At 65.6% G+C, this 17174-nt stretch overlaps 2 protein-coding genes across 3 annotated transcripts; one reads left to right on the forward strand and one right to left on the reverse strand.

Moving 5' to 3' along the window:
* Positions 1–5002: 5002 nt before the first annotated feature.
* On the forward strand, positions 5003–13336 carry AP2A1 (adaptor related protein complex 2 subunit alpha 1). Its single transcript, XM_074308253.1, has 23 exons — positions 5003–5228; positions 7223–7291; positions 7382–7524; positions 7620–7813; positions 7913–8042; positions 8124–8225; positions 8895–9003; positions 9250–9400; positions 9488–9656; positions 9746–9883; positions 9979–10161; positions 10248–10345; positions 10432–10663; positions 10751–10921; positions 10997–11163; positions 11538–11594; positions 11673–11755; positions 11923–12011; positions 12128–12252; positions 12377–12493; positions 12593–12662; positions 12746–12880; positions 12972–13336. Exons 1-23 carry the CDS (start codon positions 5162–5164, stop codon positions 13047–13049), a joined length of 2877 nt encoding a protein of 958 aa, XP_074164354.1. The 5' UTR covers positions 5003–5161; the 3' UTR covers positions 13050–13336.
* FUZ (fuzzy planar cell polarity protein) lies at positions 13337–16670 on the reverse strand. Of its 2 annotated transcripts, XM_074308254.1 has the most exons (11): positions 15635–16670; positions 15342–15463; positions 15135–15219; positions 14993–15061; positions 14806–14910; positions 14391–14588; positions 14215–14310; positions 14020–14126; positions 13874–13938; positions 13702–13776; positions 13337–13620 (listed from the first exon to the last, which is right to left on the reverse strand). In XM_074308254.1, the coding sequence occupies exons 1-11, from the start codon at positions 15743–15745 to the stop codon at positions 13370–13372; spliced, it is 1284 nt and encodes a 427-aa protein (XP_074164355.1). In that variant the 5' UTR covers positions 15746–16670; the 3' UTR covers positions 13337–13369. The 2 variants fall into 2 exon arrangements, with proteins under 2 accessions (XP_074164355.1, XP_074164356.1); XM_074308255.1 differs by lacking the exon at positions 14391–14588 and having other exon boundaries at positions 15635–16669.
* Between the last annotated feature and the right edge of the window lie 504 nt (positions 16671–17174).

Raw genomic sequence — 17174 nt, forward strand, 5'->3', positions numbered from 1 at the left:
CCTTCCTCCTGGGAAATGAGGAACTTATTTTTCACATGCTCTCCCACTTCCTATTTACCATTTTTCCTATTTCCACATACTTTCCCTAATTTCACACATTACCTTGTGTCTACTGTATCCCACCATTTTGTCTGGGACTCTTCCCCAGACAAATCTACCCCTAGCAAAGGCGATGGCCATGTGAACACATCACGTGACCAAACTCCAACTTTTGGTACCCGCCCGACGCGTCTCCCTCGGCCATGCCACGGGGTACAGAGAGAGACGAAGGGCCCAGCCTCCGCTCTCGGGGGGCTCCCGGGAGAAGACAGCGCCCCGAGCCCGAGTTCCAATCTGGCCTCAGACACTTGTTGTGTGTCTGGGCTGGGGAGGAAATGGCTACATTCCAGGCCCTTTCCGTGTCAGGGAGCAAGCAGCAAGTAAACATGTGTGACCAAGCTACATATAGGAGATAAGGCGGGGGCACTAGACTTAAGAGGCGTTAGGGGAAGCTTCCTGCAGAGCGTGGGACTTAAGGGAAGCCAGCGGGAGATGAGAGGGAGGGCATTCCCCTCGTGGGGGACAGCAGGGGAAGCAGCTGAGCGGAGGCCGAGGTCAGAGTCTCTGCACTGAAGCATGCCTCAGAAGGAAGGTGTGAGGCGGGAGGGTGGGACCTGAGCGGTGAAGAGACTTCAGAGACAGCGGAGGGCCTTGTGTTTAACCCTGCGTCACGGAACTCTGTGCCCACCTGGGGATCCTACGGACCCCTCTCAGAATGATATTTTTAAATGAATAAAATGAAATACGTAAGCTTACAAAGGAAACAATTATATTGAGATGCAAAAATGTGAAAAACTCAAATCCTTGGACCCCGGGTTAAGGAGCTCTGCTCTAGACGGCCTCCGGCCTGGAGAGGCCGTCTACAAGGAAAGGGGTCTCTGAGCCAAGTTGTCCGGCTATCTTCGGCTGCCGCTGCTCTAGACCGGATGAAACCGGTTTATCAGGCGCTCACAGCATACCACGCAGTGTCCAGAGCCACAAAGGCAGGGTACGAGTGGTCAGCACTGCTGCCCATGTGGCCTGGGGGGGTGGCGGCCCCAGGAGGGCAGACTGGACACAGGGGACCTCTTCTCCCCCCATCCCCCGAAGGAGACCAGTTCCAAGAAGGGAAGCAGGAGGTCGGGCCGTCAATGCCCATAGCAATTAACCAAACCCAGAGAGAGCATCCACAAGAGGCGCCATACAGGTAGGATCTCCCCCCAGGGTGAGACAACCGTCCTAGCTCTCACCCAAGGGGGGATTTCCGGAAAGCGCTTCCATCGGAGCTGAGGACCGGCCGGCTGGAACCCGGAAGCCCCCCCAAGTTCGGAAGACCCGAATTCTCCTCTCCGGCCCATGCCCACTTTGCTGCCTCTGACGCAAGCCTCTACGCTGATCCCCGTCCATGACGAGGGATCCCAGGCTGATGGATTTGGGGATTGGGATTACAAAAAATAGATTTCCTCCCCTCAAATGTACGCCCTTTAAAAACTATTTTTCCAGCATCTATAACCTGTCCTCCTTCCTCAACTGAGCAACAACCGGAGGAGGAAGACGCCAATGGGCCCCTGTGGATGGCGCCTCCAGCCCGTCGCTGCCCCGGCGATGGGGGAGGGGCGGTTTCATCTCCAGGTCTCTCTCTGGGCTCTTCAGTGTCTGGTTACGATTTGACAATCTCTCAAAACGGTTTTCTGTATGACGTCACTGGGAGAGGATTCCCCCAGTCCCGCTCACTTCTCTGCGGTCATCCGCGCCACGTGACCGGACGGTACCTGGGAGACGACGGGCACTTTCTCCCTTTCCCGGCAGGAAGGAGGCCAAGTGGCTGTTCTCAGACCGGCCCATCTCGGGGGATCGGGCTTGTAGGAGTGATTGTGAGGGGGGGTCAGTTTTCATCGCCTCTTCCCCCAGATCTGAGCTCTTTGAACCACTTTGAGACGTTGATTAGCAAAGGTTCGGGCCCTGCTCCGCTCTCGGATCCTCGCGGTGCTCCCGCCTTAGTTTCCCTGAGGAGCCCCAGGCTGAGTCTCCCACATAAAAGCCCGGGCCGGTCAGGACGGACGGAATCTTCCCCTCCGTGCGGATAACCGGCCCGCTCGGCTCCTCCGCGGCTCTGACCTGCGGCTCCCTCCCACCTCGCAGTGTTTCCCGAGTTCTCGGGGGACTTGGGGACCTTTTATTCTCTCCCACTCTGGTGCAGTCTCCTTCCGGTGTCTCTGTATCCCTTCACTTTGTCCGTGACCCTTCCCCTACATAAGATGGAGCCGCGGCCACTTCTCCCTAGGCCTCCTGGTGCAACTTGGGCCACGTCATGAGATCACACTCACGCGCCGGAATTTCTCAGGGGCCCCTTCGTGTCCCATTGTTGATTACGCTGAAGAGATGCTACAATTACAGGCTAAGCGACTGGCCCAGGGTCACACAGCTAGAAGTGCTGGGGCTGGATTTGAACTCGGCTCCTCCTGACCGGGTGCCAGCCACGTGCGGCCTGACCAGTGTCCCTGTACCCGTGGGTCTTCCTCCTTTTTGGTCTCCCTGGAGACCGCAGGAAGGAGTTACCGTCCCCTGGCCGGGTGGGTGAGAACACACAACAGAGGCCGGAGATCTGGTGCAGACAGAGCGCCCGGGCGTCACCAGATGGAGAGAACACCAGGAACAGCTCAGATTTGAGCGGATGGTTCCATATCTGGGAGGGGGAGGGAGGGGAGAGAACAGCATTTGTCCCGCTGGGGAGGGGGGTACAGAGGTGGGAGCGTAGTCCATGGGTGCTGCGGCCTTTGCCTGCGGGCAGCAGTCACGTGGTCACGGGCCTGGGGGTCCCTCCTTTCCCGAGGCTCGGAGTTTGTAGTAGATCAGTGCGCCCCCTGTGGCCAGGCCGGGACACACGCGCCTTCCTCTGCCAGGCCGTCTCACTGCTTCTTGGGGCCGAGGCCTGCTGAGTTCTCACCCCAGGAGCCGCTGCTCTTCCCTCCCGGACTTGTCTACGCGTGGGCGCCCGAGGTAAGGGAGCGTGGGCGCGGGACTTGTTCTTTGCAGACGTTGCACACGAAGGCGGCCTCCAGAGCGCGACACCGTGAGCGTGCACCCCAAGGAGCCGGGTCCTCTGCGGCGCGCGGTCCGAACCCACCATCACCGCAGATGGGGAAGCTCCGAGGCGGCGCTGAGACCTTGGCGGTCTGCTTCTCGGCGAAGTCCACCCCCAGGGCCAGCTCGGCGTTGGGAGGCTCTGACGGAAAGCGAGGGCGGAGGGGCCGGACTGACCAGCAAGGAGAGGGACTCCTGTGCCGGCCTCATGGATGTCTGTGAAGCCCGGAGTCCGCCTGCGCCATCCCGGAAACGGAGGCGCTTCCATTTGCCCGCCTTAGGAAGATCACCTGGCAGGAGAAGGTTCCAGCCGCCGAGGGCCCGTCTCCTCCTGACTTCGGAGCACTCCATCTCCCCGGGGTGAGAGGAGGCCACAGTGCTTGAATGCCGCATGCGCGCTTGCCAAGGTTATTTCATGGAGAACTCACACAGGGCAAGCGCTCCAAGGTGGAAGAAGAGCGACACCGGGACGCTCTCAGGGTCTCTCCTAACAAGTCTGGAACTGGAAGGAAAAGCGAGCCGCAGTTAGTCCGGATGTTCATGTGGGCGATTTGTGTCCCACCTGGGGCGGTCCGACACCCGTCACTCCACTCTAATGGGGTGATGTCATCTGGGTCCCCCTTCAGAACGAGGGACACCAGCACCCACCGCCGGCGGCAGGGGAGGGGAGTGATGGGCGGGGCTTAGCTGGGGCAGCTGCATTTGGAGAGGAAGCACGTGGCCTGCTCCTGCGCATCCATCTGCTCCCATGGGAAGGTGGTTTGGAGGTCTTACCTCCTGTTTGCCTGGGAGCTCCTGGGAGAGCGCGAGGTGGGCTTCACCTAGCATGACACTGTCCCTACGCAAAGAACTCTCTAGAACCCAGGCCCAAATCAGGAAGATCTGCCCCCAGAAGTAAGAATAGACTAGAAATTCCTCATGGAGCAGATGTTCCCCCAAAACTCAGAATAGACTTTCCCAAAATTTATTGACGGAGCAGTTCAAGGACCCTTGCCAGGAAAGGACACACGGACTCTTCCCGCCTCCTAGAATCTATGGACGGAACAGTGCAATGACTTATGCGGTGGGGGAGGCACATCCTTTAGTTCTCCCAGCCTCCTTCAATCTTGGTGGATTGGACAGAGCCTGGACTCTTGGGCGGGGGGATTCTCCCCTATATTTCAGAATGGACTCTCCCACACATCCTCCCCTATATTTCGGAATGGACTCTCCCAGTCCATCTTCCTAGTAGCTCCAGGGATTCATGGAAGAAACACTTCCCTGGATTCAGAACGTCCAGTCTCAGGCTTTATTTCCTGAGCCCAGGGGGACCAGGGTCACGGTCGATAACGGGGAACTTCGTCAGACTCCTCACTAGTGCCCTCCTCCAGCCTCCCCCTAAGCCAGGCCCTTTTCTGCAGCAGGGAATTGCAGGCCTTATTCCGCCTATCCCAGCTCGCTCCGCCTGTTGGCCAACAGCCAACGCCTCCCGGTTTCACCAATTCCCGTGGCTGTGTGTTGCAGGGGAGGCTTGCGTCACGATTAGTGTGGACTTTTCTTTCCCTCCTCCAACTCCCATTTAGTCTGCTCGATTCGCCGACCACGGCGGAAGTTTATCAGCATCCTCCAATCGGAATAAGAGTCGGAGAGCCGGGGCGGGATTTTTGCGCGGAGGTGAACTCCACCCGTCTCCCAGGCAACGCTCCTCCCCTCTTCTTCCCCCTACGTCCTCCCGCTTCCCCGACCTAGTCCTCCGGGCGGAAACGGAGAACGAACTTGGCCAATGGGAGGCAGGCGGGGCGGAGGCGGCTCTGCGTGACGCAAGCTTGGACCAATAGGAAGCGGTGAAGGCGGGGCGATCGCGGTAATGACCAGTAGGCGATGAGAGACGCGGGGGCGGGGGCCCAATGAGGGGGCGTCGACGCGGCCCGCCCGCCTGCCTGCCGCGGTCCCTCCCTTTCTCCCTCAGCGCTGAGGAGAGGAGCGTCGGGTGGTCCCGGCCCCGGCCCCGGCTCCGGCTCCACCCCCGCCCTCAGCACTCCCGACTCGGCCCCGGAGTCCGGGAGCCCCCGCCGCCATCATGCCGGCAGTGTCCAAGGGTGACGGCATGCGGGGCCTGGCCGTGTTCATCTCGGACATCCGCAACTGTGAGTGGGGCAGGGGCGGGGGAGGGGAGGGCAGGGGCGGGGCAGGGGGGCGGGGCATGGGCGAGGCCACGCCGGTCACTCCCGAAGCTGCTGAGGCTCCCTAGTGCCTCCGGCTCTGGTCTGCCCCTCTCCCCAGCCCTCCCCTCCCCGTCGGGGCCGCCGCTGTCTCCGACGGGGAAGGGAGGACTTTGCTCCTCCCTCCGGGAGCCGAGGCGGGATCGGAACCCAGAGCCTCGGCCTGTGGGGTGGGAGGGGGGAGGGGGCGTCCTCGGGGAGCTGCCAGTCTTGGAGTCAGGGGCCTGGGGGAGGGGGGTGGCCGGGCCGGGCCTAACCCGGAGCTGGGGCCTCCGGGTCAGATGGGAGCAGGGGGTGGGAGGGGACGGGGCGGGGCCAAGAGGGCCCCAGGCCCGGATTTTCAGCCTCCTGCTGGGTGCTGTGGGCATCCCCGCCTTCCCTCTAGGGAGGGCCTGCTGAGGGCAAGCAAGGCTCATGTCATGGGCGCGCTGGGAAGGGCACCGTGCTGAGAGGGCACCCCATGCTGGGAGGGCACCACTCTGGGAGGGCATCACTCTGGGAGGGCACCCCATGCTGGGAGGGCACCATGCTGGGAGGGCACCACTCTGGGAGGGCACCCCATGCTGGGAGGGCACCACTCTGGGAGGGCACCATGCTGGGAGGGCACCACGCTGGGAGGGCACCCCATGCTGGGAGGGCACCATTCTGGGAGGGCACCACTCTGAGAGGGCACCACTCTGGGAGGGCACCCCATGCTGGGAGGGCACCACTCTGAGAGGGCACCACTCTGGGAGGGCACCCCATGCTGGGAGGGCACCACTCTGAGAGGGCACCACTCTGGGAGGGCACCCCATGCTGGGAGGGCACCACTCTGAGAGGGCACCACTCTGGGAGGGCACCATGCTGGGAGGGCACCACGCTGGGAGGGCACCCCATGCTGGGAGGGCACCATGCTGGGAGGGCACCACTCTGAGAGGGCACCACTCTGGGAGGGCACCCCATGCTGGGAGGGCACCACTCTGGGAGGGCACCACGCTGGGAGGGCACCCCATGCTGGGAGGGCACCACTCTGGGAGGGCACCATGCTGGGAGGGCACCACTCTGGGAGGGCACCCCATGCTGGGAGGGCACCATGCTGGGAGGGCACCCCATGCTGGGAGGGCACCACTCTGGGAGGGCACCATGCTGGGAGGGCACCATTCTGGGAGGGCACCCCATGCTGGGAGGGCACCACTCTGAGAGGGCACCACTCTGGGAGGGCACCCCATGCTGGGAGGGCACCACTCTGGGAGGGCACCACGCTGGGAGGGCACCCCATGCTGGGAGGGCACCATGCTGGGAGGGCACCCCATGCTGGGAGGGCATCACGCTGGGAGGGCACCATGCTGGGAGGGCACCACTCTGGGAGGGCACCATGCTGGGAGGGCACCACTCTGGGAGGGCACCATGCTGGGAGGGCACCACTCTGGGAGGGCACCATGCTGGGAGGGCACCACTCTGAGAGGGCACCACTCTGGGAGGACACCCCATGCTGGGAGGGCACCACGCTGGGAGGGCACTCTTTGTGGCCCTGTGCTCACACAGGACATTGGTAATGGGGGCTGGCACCCTGGGGGTCCCAACCTCTTGGGCCCAAGTCAGTCTAGATGGAGGCCAAGAGGCAGCCAGTGTGTGGTGCCGGGAGGGGAGGAGCCTTTGGGGCCCCGCTGTGTGGCACGCCACTTGGGGGGGCACCCCTCTCTGAAACCTCCTCTGGTGGGACGCCGTGGGTCCTGGTGGCAGCTCCGGCAGGGCTCGTCGCCCCTGGTAGAGGAGGGAGCCGGGCGGGCCGAGGGCACCCGGAGCTGGGGCATCTGAGGCCTCCTTGAGCAGGCCACGGTTTTCTCCTCTGGTGCACGCTCCAGGGTGAGGGGCTCCAGGGAGGCGCCGGGGGAGGGGAGGGTTTCAGGCCTGGATCTCCCCCCCCCCCCCCCCCCAAGGTAAGAGCAAGGAGGCAGAGATTAAGAGGATCAACAAGGAGCTGGCCAACATCCGGTCCAAGTTCAAAGGTGAGCAGGAGGGGCCCAGAGGGCGGGGGGCCGGGGCGGGCACCCCCTCCAGAGGCTCCCATCCACGTGTGCTCCGCCCCCTCCTCCCAGGGGACAAGGCCCTGGACGGGTACAGCAAGAAGAAGTACGTCTGCAAGCTGCTCTTCATCTTCCTGCTGGGCCACGACATCGACTTCGGCCACATGGAGGCCGTGAACCTGCTCAGTTCCAACAAGTACACGGAGAAGCAGATTGTGAGTGGGGCCCGGGCTGGGGGGGGTGGGGCTCTCACCGAGGCTCCGGGCGGGGGGGGGGGCTGGGGCCCTCACCCCTCGGCTCCTGCGGGCAGGGCTACCTGTTCATCTCGGTGCTGGTGAACTCCACGTCGGAGCTGATCCGCCTCATCAACAACGGGGTCAAGAACGACCTGACCAGCCGCAACCCCACGTTCATGTGCCTGGCCCTGCACTGCATCGCCAACGTGGGCAGCCGTGAGATGGGCGAGGCCTTCGCCGCCGACATCCCCCGCATCCTGGTGGCAGGGTGAGGGGACGGGCGAGGGCGGGGGGGTGGGTGGGATGCCTGGCTGGGGGGTGGGGGAGGGGGGAGAGCCGGGCGACCCCCGAGTCCTGGCCCCTCCAGGGACAGCATGGACAGCGTCAAACAGAGCGCCGCCCTGTGCCTGCTGCGCCTGTACAAGGCCTCGCCCGACCTCGTGCCCATGAGCGACTGGACGGCCCGCGTGGTGCACCTCCTCAACGACCAGCACATGGTGAGGTGCCCGCGCGGCGGCCGGGGGCGGGCTGGAGGGCTGGGGACCGGGCTGAGCCCCTGCCTTGCTTCTCCGTCCCAGGGCGTGGTCACTGCCGCTGTCAGCCTCATCACCTGCCTCTGCAAAAAGAACCCGGACGACTTCAAGACCTGCGTCTCTCTGGCCGTGTCACGGCTGAGCCGGGTGAGTGGGTAGGGGTAGGGCGGGGGCCCCCTTCTCTCTGCTTCTCCTTCTGTCCCCCGCTTGCCCCCTTCCTCCTGTTGCTGTTTCCGCTGCCTCGGTGGTCTGTCTTTCACAAGCACCTGGCCATCGGGGAGGCTTTGCGGCCGGCTCCGGGGCCCGAAGTCAGGGGCCGACCCCGTCCAGACAGGGGCTGGCTCATTCCATGCCCCATCGTCCAGCCTTGGATTCTCGGGGTGCAGCTGATCCCCTTTTTGTCAAGGGGCCCTCCCACCTGAAAAGTCCTCCACATACACGGGCAGCACATTGTGGTCATAGATGGAGGCTGAAACCGCCCCCCCGAGCAGAGTTGGGCGTCCGGCCCACCCCTCTGTGGCTCAGGCTCTGGTTGCCCTGTTGGGGCAGGGGGGCCAGAGAACCACAATCTGGCACCAGACCTCCCTGCTGTGGCCGCACATTCCCCCTCTCCCAGGGACCAGTCTTGGGGGGCACTGACAGCTCCCCAGAGGCTTTGCCTCAGTGGGCTCAGCAAGCGTTTGGTTCTGAAAAACAGCAGCATTCCAGGTCAAGGGAGGAGCCCAGGAAAGCTGGAGGCACAGCCCCCTCCCTGGTGCCCCCTCTCTCCCCCTCGTCCCCTCCACCATCTCACCTCTGTCCCCCCCGGGCTCCCAGATCGTCTCCTCGGCCTCCACGGACCTCCAGGACTACACCTACTACTTCGTCCCTGCCCCATGGCTGTCTGTGAAGCTGCTCCGTTTGCTGCAGTGTTACGCGCCGCCAGGTAGGGCCTGTTCCCCGAAAGCTCCCGAAGGTTCTAGAGCGGCCCGACCTCCATCTTCTGGCCGGGCTCCGTCGGCCCCACTTTAAGGGCCTCCGGAAGAGGCTGGGGCCACCCTCCTGGATGCATGGACTGGGCCCGGGGCCTCCCTTAAAGGGGCTCGTTGAGTTGTGCGGACTCGAGGTCATGCTTGGGGAAGGATGGGCCGGGCTGGACCCTTGACGCTTCCCTGTCCCCCACGGACCCCAGAGGACGCCGCAGTGAAGGGGCGGCTGGTGGAGTGTCTGGAAACGGTCCTGAACAAGGCGCAGGAGCCCCCCAAGTCCAAGAAAGTCCAGCATTCCAATGCCAAGAACGCTGTCCTCTTCGAGACCATCAGCCTCATCATCCACTACGACAGGTCTGGGGGCAGCTGGGGTGGGGGTGGGGGAGGGGCAGGCCTGGCTGCCAGGAACCGTTCCCACAGACTCTGTCCCTGGCCCCCCAGTGAGCCCAACCTCCTGGTCCGGGCCTGCAACCAGCTGGGCCAGTTCCTCCAGCACCGCGAGACCAACCTGCGTTACCTGGCCCTGGAGAGCATGTGCACGCTGGCCAGCTCCGAGTTCTCCCACGAGGCCGTCAAGACCCACATTGACACGGTCATCAATGCCCTTAAGGTACCGGCCTTGGCTGTCCCAGCCCCTGCCCCTCCCGGCCCCCCGCCGTGGCCTGTGCTCACCCCCTCCCATCTCCCACTGTGGTCCAGACGGAGCGGGACGTCAGCGTGAGGCAGCGGGCGGCCGACCTCCTTTACGCCATGTGTGACCGGAGCAACGCCAAGCAGATCGTGTCGGAGATGTTGCGCTACCTGGAGACGGCCGACTACGCCATCCGGGAGGAGATTGTGAGCCGGCCCCCCTGCCCGATGGGGACCGTGGGGGCCGGGGCCCGGCCGGGGGGGCGGCCTCAGCCACGGGCTCCCTGCCTCCTCCTCGCCAGGTGCTGAAGGTGGCCATCTTGGCCGAGAAGTACGCCGTCGACTACAGCTGGTACGTGGACACCATCCTCAACCTGATCCGCATCGCGGGCGACTACGTGAGCGAGGAGGTGTGGTACCGCGTGCTCCAGATCGTCACCAACCGGGACGACGTGCAGGGCTACGCGGCCAAGACCGTCTTCGAGGTCGGCCCCCGCCCCATCCTGCAGCCCCCCTTCCCTGCCCCCGCGGTCGCCCCCACGAGTCAACCGCGGGCCCTTTCCTTCCTCAGGCCCTGCAGGCGCCCGCCTGTCACGAGAACATGGTGAAGGTCGGGGGCTACATCCTCGGAGAGTTCGGGAACCTGATTGCCGGGGACCCGCGCTCCAGGTGAGGCCGCTGGGCGGTGGGGGACGGGGCTGGGGGCGCGGGGCAGGGGGCCGGCAGCGCCCAGCGGCCTCTCCCTGTGCCCGCAGCCCCCCGGTGCAGTTCTCCCTGCTGCACTCCAAGTTCCACCTGTGCAGCGTGGCCACGCGGGCGCTGCTGCTCTCCACCTACATCAAGTTCATCAACCTGTTCCCCGAGACCAAGGCCACCATCCAGGCCGTGCTGCGGGCCGGCTCCCAGCTGCGCAACGCCGACGTGGAGCTGCAGCAGCGCGCCGTCGAGTACCTCACCCTCAGCTCCATCGCCAGCACCGACGTCCTGGTCAGTGGGGCCGCCCGCCGGCCCCGGGAGGGTCTGCCCGGCCGGGGGGTGGCCCCGGGCCTGATGCCCCCCTTTCTAACCCCCCAGGCCACGGTGCTGGAAGAGATGCCTCCTTTCCCAGAGCGGGAGTCTTCCATCCTGGCCAAGCTCAAGCGGAAGAAGGGCCCGGGGGCGGCTGGAGCCCTGGAGGATGGGCGCCGGGAGCCCGGGCCCGGGGGTGACGTGAACGGGGGCGTGGAGCCGGCCCCCAGCGCCGGGGTAGGCGCGGGCCGGGCCGGGGGGATTGGGGGGGCTGCCCCCGGGCCGGGCTACATGGGCACCCTCTCTTTGCAGTCTACGCCCTCGCCCTCCACGGACCTCCTGGGGCTGCGGGCGGCCCCTCCCCCGGCGGCCCCCCCAGCCCCTCCCAGCGCCGGCAGCCTCCTGGTGGACGTGTTCTCCGACGGCCCCCTAGGGGGCGCTCCCAGCCTGGGGCCGGGCCCCGAGGAAGCCTTCCTCAGGTACCTGCCCCCCCCCCCCCCTCCAGCGGTTAGCTCGGGCGACTTGGGCTCAGCTTCTCTGCCTCGCTGCCTCCCGGGGATTGGCTGCCCACCCTGCCCTTCTCCCGGGCCTGTCCTGGGATTGGACGGCCCAGCCAGCTGGAGCCCCGCCCCGGAGAGGCCTGGGGCCCTACAGGCTGACCGGGCTCCAGCTGCTGAGTAAAGGGAGGGGCGGGCGCCCCAGGAAGGGCTGGGGGGTCGGGGCCGGGCACTGAGGGGGGAAGGCCGGGGGTCGGGGAGCCCGAATGGGGGGACCCTCCCCCTTGGTTTCAGGCTCCTGGGGGGGGGCCTCTCATCCCTGCCCCGCCCACCTCAGCTCCTCCCTCTTTGCGTAGCCCCGCCTCCGAGGACCCCGGCGTCCCCATCCCCGAGGCGGACGAGCTTCTGAACAAGTGAGCCAGGGGCTCCGGGTGCGGGGGGAGGGGGGCGGCGGGGCGGCGGGGCTGGGCCTGACTGCGGCTCCTGCGCAGGTTCGTGTGCAAGAACAACGGGGTCCTCTTTGAGAACGCCTTGCTGCAGATCGGAGTCAAGTCTGAGTTCCGGCAGAACCTGGGTGTGTGAGGCTGGGAGTGGGGGCGGGGTCCGAGGGGGGCTGGCAGCAGGGGGGGGAGGGGGGGAGGCAGTGATGGGCTCGGGGCAGCGGCAGGGGGCAGTGATGGGGGGGGAAGAGTGGCGGGGCCCCTCAAGGCCGGGCTAAGGCCCTCTTCCCCTCCCCCCCAGGCCGGATGTATCTCTTCTACGGAAACAAGACCTCAGTCCAGTTCCAGAGCTTCTGTCCCACTGTCACTCATCCTGGGGACCTCCAGACTCATATCCTACTCAGTCCCAGGTTCTCCCCCCATCCAGGCCCCCCTCCCCCATGGCCATCTTCTCAGTCCCCAGCCGCCTGCTCCCTGCCAGGTTCTTTCCTTGACGGCTGCATGCACAGCTGGTGGTGCAGACCAAGCGGGTGCCGGGCCAGGTGGATGGGGGTGCCCAAGTGCAGCAGGTCCTCAACATCGAGTGCCTGAGGGACTTTGTCACCGCCCCCCTGCTGACCGTGCGCTTCAGGTGAGGGGCCAGGCCCGGCGCCCGGGCTGGGGGTGGCGGGAGAGCCGAGGGGGCGGCGCGGGGCAGGGGGTCGAGACTCCCCGGGGTACGGAGCCAGGGCCTCCCCTGCCTTCCTCCTGCCTAGGTATGGGGGGGCTCCTCAGGCCCTCACGCTCAAGCTCCCAGTGACCATCAACAAGTTCTTCCAGCCCACCGAGATGGCTGCCCAGGACTTCTTCCAGCGTTGGAAGCAGCTGAGCCTGTGAGGGGCGGCTGGGGGTCTGGGGGTGGGTGAGGGCGGGGGAGGGGGGAGGTGCCCCCTTGGGGGCTCCGTCTGGCCTCTCTCTCCTGTCATGTACAGCCCCCAACAGGAGGCCCAGAAAATCTTCCAGGCCAATCACCCCATGGATTCCGAGGTGACCAAGGCCAAGGTGAGGGGGTAGAGTTCCGGGGTCAGGAGGGGGTGGGGTGGGGGTTGAAGAGCCCCTGGCCATCGCCGTCCCTTGTGCTCCAGCTCCTCGGCTTCGGCTCGGCCCTGTTGGACAACGTGGACCCGAACCCGGAGAACTACGTGGGTGCCGGGATCGTGCAGACCAAGGCCCTGCAGGTGGGCTGCCTGCTCCGGCTGGAGCCCAACGCCCAGGCCCAGGTGAGAGAAGTCTTGCCCTCCCCCGCCCCCCTCCCGGCCCCCTCCTCGCCCCCACCCCAAGCTGACCCTGGCTCCTCATCTCTGGCCCCAGATGTACCGCCTGACGCTGCGGACCAGCAAGGAGAGCGTGTCTCGGCACCTGTGTGAGCTGCTGGCCGAGCAGTTCTGATCTCAGACCCCGTGCACCCCAGTCCTGGAGGATGAGGGGGGCCACGTGCCGAGGGGCTTGGCTCCCGGGGTCAGAGCCAGGGGCTCCAGAACTCCGGGCCGAGGGTGCCCTGGCCGGGGCGTCCCCTTTGCCCTTTTGTATCTATTTTTTTGAGCTGCTGCTGTTTACAGTGTCGGGGGCCCCCCTCCCTGAAGCACAGAGGGGAAGGGGCTCGGGCCGTCCCCTCCCCTGCCCTGCCCCCAGCCCACCGTGTATTAATGTGAGCGAATAAAGAGATGAGACGCTGGTGCAGTGGCAGGGCCGGGCACTTTATTGGGGTCTTAGAGGAAGGGGGTGAGAGCGTGCAGGGTCCGAGTGGCCAGGCCCCGCAGGGCGTGCGTTGGGCTCTGAGGGCTCACCAGCAGCAGGAGGCGGCGGGGCCCTGCCTGGATCGCCACCAGCCTGAGTCCCGCCCCGGGGTCCTCCCGGCCCTCCGGCCCCTTGGCAGCCGCCCCAGACACCACGTAGCAGGCTCGGGGAACCCCCGTGGGGCACCCCTGCTCCTCAGCCTTTTCCTCTGATGACACTGCCTCTGAGGAGAAAAGGGAAACACGAGCTAGGGACTTGGGGCTCCCCACTCTGTGCCCCCTGGGAAGCCTCGAGCCCTGCTGACCTGGGGGGAAGTGGGTGGCAGTGACCAGAGCATAGAAGGAGCGGAGGAGACGCCGGCGGGTCCTGGGGGAAGGACCTGGGGTGGAGAAGAAGAGATGCCCTTGAAGCTGCCCCCCTCTCCCGCCCCCTGAACCCACCTCCCATGCTGCGCTGGGCCCCCCACCCTGGCGTACCTTCCTCTCCGCCAAGATCCACTGTGAAGAAGGCACGTTTTTGCTCTAGGTGCAGGAGGAGGAGCCTGGGGGGGGGGGGAACCCTGTTACTCATGCTCCCGGGGGGCACTCTGAGGCCCTCCAGGTCCCAGCTCCCCCTCACTTACCCTAGAATGTCGGGGTGCAGGGAGAAGCCTGCTGGGATCGCTCTGGATGCGAGGGCCAGGCAGGCCCTCAGCGGCTCCAGCACTGGCTGCCACCAGCGTTCCAGGACCTGGGATGAATGGGGGGGGGGGAGCTTGAGGCAGGGGTCACGGTCTGCTCCCCGCTCTGCCCAATGGCTGACAGGGGACTCGGCTCACCTGAGGCTCCAGCTGGCTGAGAGGGGGCTGAGGCCCACACAGCACACACAGCTCCAGGCCGGGCAGCAGCATCAGCGTCAAGAGGCGGTGGGGCACCTGGCAGAGGGGCAGCTTAGAGGCAGCGGGCACGGAGATGCCCCCCGGGGCTCCCTGGGCCCACCCTGCACCTCACTCACCGTGGGACTCCCATGGGGCAGGTAGACGGGATAGTCGCGGGCGGCCTGGGCCGGCAGGGTGCCCACCAGCCAGGGCAGCAGCACCGCCTCCGGAGCCCCGAGGCGCCACCAGCCCTCCGTGCCCACCACCACCCGGCCACCCACCACCAGGCTGGCAAAGACACTGCCCACCTCCTCAGCAAAGCCCGCCAGGGCCTCCTGAGGGAAGAAAGGCGGGCCTCATTGTGGGTCAGTGTTAGGGGCTGGGGGGGCTCAGTGGGGAGGGGGAAGGGATGACATGTTTACTCTGGGCTCAGCGGGGGCCCTTCTGCTCGGGATGAGTGGGGGGGTTTGTCTGTTCTGTCTCCCCCCTCTCTTGTACCCCCCCAAACCGCCCCCCCCTTGCTCCCTGGGCAGCGGGGTCGGGCTGGGTGACCTGCAGCAGCGGCCCGTCCCCGGGGGCGATGCAGTCCACACACTGGGTCAGGTCCCCGGCCAGCTCCGCGTCCCCCAGGAGGCTGTCAATGAGGCCATAGGTAGCCTGGGGAGAGGAAGACCCGGTGGAGACCAGGGCCCGCCCCTGCGGCCGCGGCCCCGCCCCCGCCGCCCCGCCCCCCGCTCACCCTCAGCTCCTTCTTCAGTCTCTCCACGTTGCGGATTCTGGTCAGCTCTTCAAGGCCGACCAGCAGGACCTAGAGACAGACATTGTGGGGACCCGGACGGGGAGGGAGGGGAGGGGCCCGCACCCCGCCGCCAGCCTCTCACCATGGCCCCGAACACCAGCTCCAGCAGCCGCTCCAGCCTGAGCTCCGAGCATCCCGGCTCCGAGGACAGGACGATGAGGGTGACGCTGGAAGGGGGACGCCGGGCGTCAGGGGCCTGCTCACCACAAACCGGGGCACTGAGGCACGCGGGGCGGGCACTGGGCGCCGCGCCCCCTCCCCCCAGCTCGGGGTTCCAGGCCCGGCTCACCTGTCGTGGAAGATCTTCCACACCACGGCCGTGTCCTCGGTGCGCGCGGAGCGCAGCGTCACGTCCAGGTTCTGCCCGAACATGTGCACGCCATTGAGGGAGCCGATAACGGAGAAGGGCAGCTAGAATGGGGTTCCAGGTCAGTTCAGCAGCCAGGGACCGGCGAGAACTACAGCTCCCGGCAGGCCTGGCGCCAGAGCCCAGCCGCCCAGGTGCCGAACGCGCGGGCGCTGTCGGGAGCGGTAGTTCTCTCCCTCTCCCCCACCCCTTCCTGCTTCCGCCAGTGATTTCACCTGCTGTCGGGAGGGGGCGCCCCCGCGGCTGCTCCTGCAGAATAGGGGGACTCCGCTGGAGGCGTCGAGGCAGATCAAGTGCACGGCCCCCGAAGCGCCTTCTTCCGCCATGTCAACCCCGAGGAGTGACCGAGGGTCGCGTAGGAATGCGCTGATGATGATCTATTTCGCCCCGGAGAACTGTCCCGTTTCCGTGGCCGGAAGTGCACGCGGCCCCATCAAAAATGGCGGCAACTGGGTCGCTTCACTTTTGCCCACCGCTAATGTGCGCGCCCCTATCAAAGATGGCGATGGCCGGGATTGGCGGGGTTGAGCGTCTCGCCGCCCGGACCAGGGGGGAGCTGAGCTTCCTTCCCGAGAGTCCCGTGCTTTCGGGGCGCTCCTTGCCTCCTTAACGCCTGGTCACTGATATCTGACCTCTTCGTCTCCGGTCCCGGGGCTGATTCAAAGATGGGCCGGGCTGACGGGGTTGCCTAGCAACCACCCTGGTTTTCGCCGTGCCGGTGACGTCACCGGCGCCCTACAGCCCATTCCCTGTGAGGGACAGGGCCGGGTCCGGCAGGTGAATCCGGGCGTGCTCCGTGCCCTCTGCCTCTGTTTTCACTGACGCCCCCTCCCCCCCCCCCCCCGCTTCCCCATTTTAAGAACAGAGACGGGGGCCGCTCCGTCCGTCGATGTCACGCCGCGCTGCGCGCCCAGGGTTAAGCTTCTCGATTTCCTAACGTTCCACCCACCTCGGATTCCCGTGACCCGGCCGGCCCGCTCAGTGACCCCCGCGCCCGAGCTTTGGGTTACACGGACCGACTAAAAGCCTTTATTAAGGGCTCTAGCAAAGCGCTGGAGGGGGAGGGGGGCGATCCAGACGCAACAAGTCAGGCTCTGCGCCCTCCGGCGCCAGGACAGGGAAGGTTTCTACCCCAGCTCAGGGGAAAGTCCCGGCGTCCTTAGGGTGCGTTTGCAGATTTGATGCCCCTTTAAGGGGATGTCCGGTGAGAACATCAAGTCCAAACTCCTATTCCCGATTTCCCAGGCCTCGGCCTCTGTCGCCAGGGAGCAAGCGCAGAGCCTGCCGGGAGCTCCCTTCCTTGGAAGCCGAGCTGGCCTGGGAACGCGCCCGGCTGTAAGGTACTTTAACCCCCGAGACTGGATTGGAGCCCGGCCTGTTTCACGGCCCCTCCCCCTCCGTGAACTCTGCGCCCGAAATCTGGAAGTGGGGGCTGCACGGCTCCGCTGGCCCAGGGCCCTAGCAGGGAATCCCTCTCTTCTCTTGGCCAAGAATCTGATGCAAAAGGAACGTAATCTTAGCCGAGGGCAGACCCAGAGGCCCTGGGTGAGGGGGATTCTCCAGCCTCGGGTCACATTTCAGGCGTTTGTTTTCCCGGGCCGGAGTGATACCAGTGTATGGAAGCTGGCTCCTGGCGGGGACCCATTTATCGGAATGGGACAGTCTCCCTGTTTTCTCTCTTGCTGGAGTAGAGGCTCCCGAGTTCTGGGTGTAATGCCGGAGAAACTGAGCAAGATCGGGATTAGAGAGTATTCG

This window comes from Sminthopsis crassicaudata, chromosome 3 (genome assembly GCF_048593235.1).
Source record: "Sminthopsis crassicaudata isolate SCR6 chromosome 3, ASM4859323v1, whole genome shotgun sequence".
In the NCBI taxonomy this organism is placed as follows: domain Eukaryota; kingdom Metazoa; phylum Chordata; class Mammalia; order Dasyuromorphia; family Dasyuridae; genus Sminthopsis; species Sminthopsis crassicaudata.

Excerpts from the sequence above, each read along its gene's own strand:
- AP2A1 (XM_074308253.1), top strand. The coding sequence starts at position 5,162 with ATGCCGGCAGTGTCCAAGGGTGACGGCATGCGGGGCCTGGCCGTGTTC. Across the intron at positions 9,884-9,978 it reads ACGCCATCCGGGAGGAGATT|GTGCTGAAGGTGGCCATCTT; the intron begins GTGAGCCGGCCC and ends CCTCCTCGCCAG. Across the intron at positions 10,922-10,996 it reads AGCCGGCCCCCAGCGCCGGG|TCTACGCCCTCGCCCTCCAC; the intron begins GTAGGCGCGGGC and ends CTCTCTTTGCAG.
- FUZ (XM_074308254.1), bottom strand. The coding sequence starts at position 15,745 with ATGGCGGAAGAAGGCGCTTCGGGGGCCGTGCACTTGATCTGCCTCGAC. Across the intron at positions 14,589-14,805 it reads GGGACGGGCCGCTGCTGCAG|GAGGCCCTGGCGGGCTTTGC; the intron begins GTCACCCAGCCC and ends TTCTTCCCTCAG. Across the intron at positions 13,621-13,701 it reads TGCCACCCACTTCCCCCCAG|AGGCAGTGTCATCAGAGGAA; the intron begins GTCAGCAGGGCT and ends TTTTCTCCTCAG.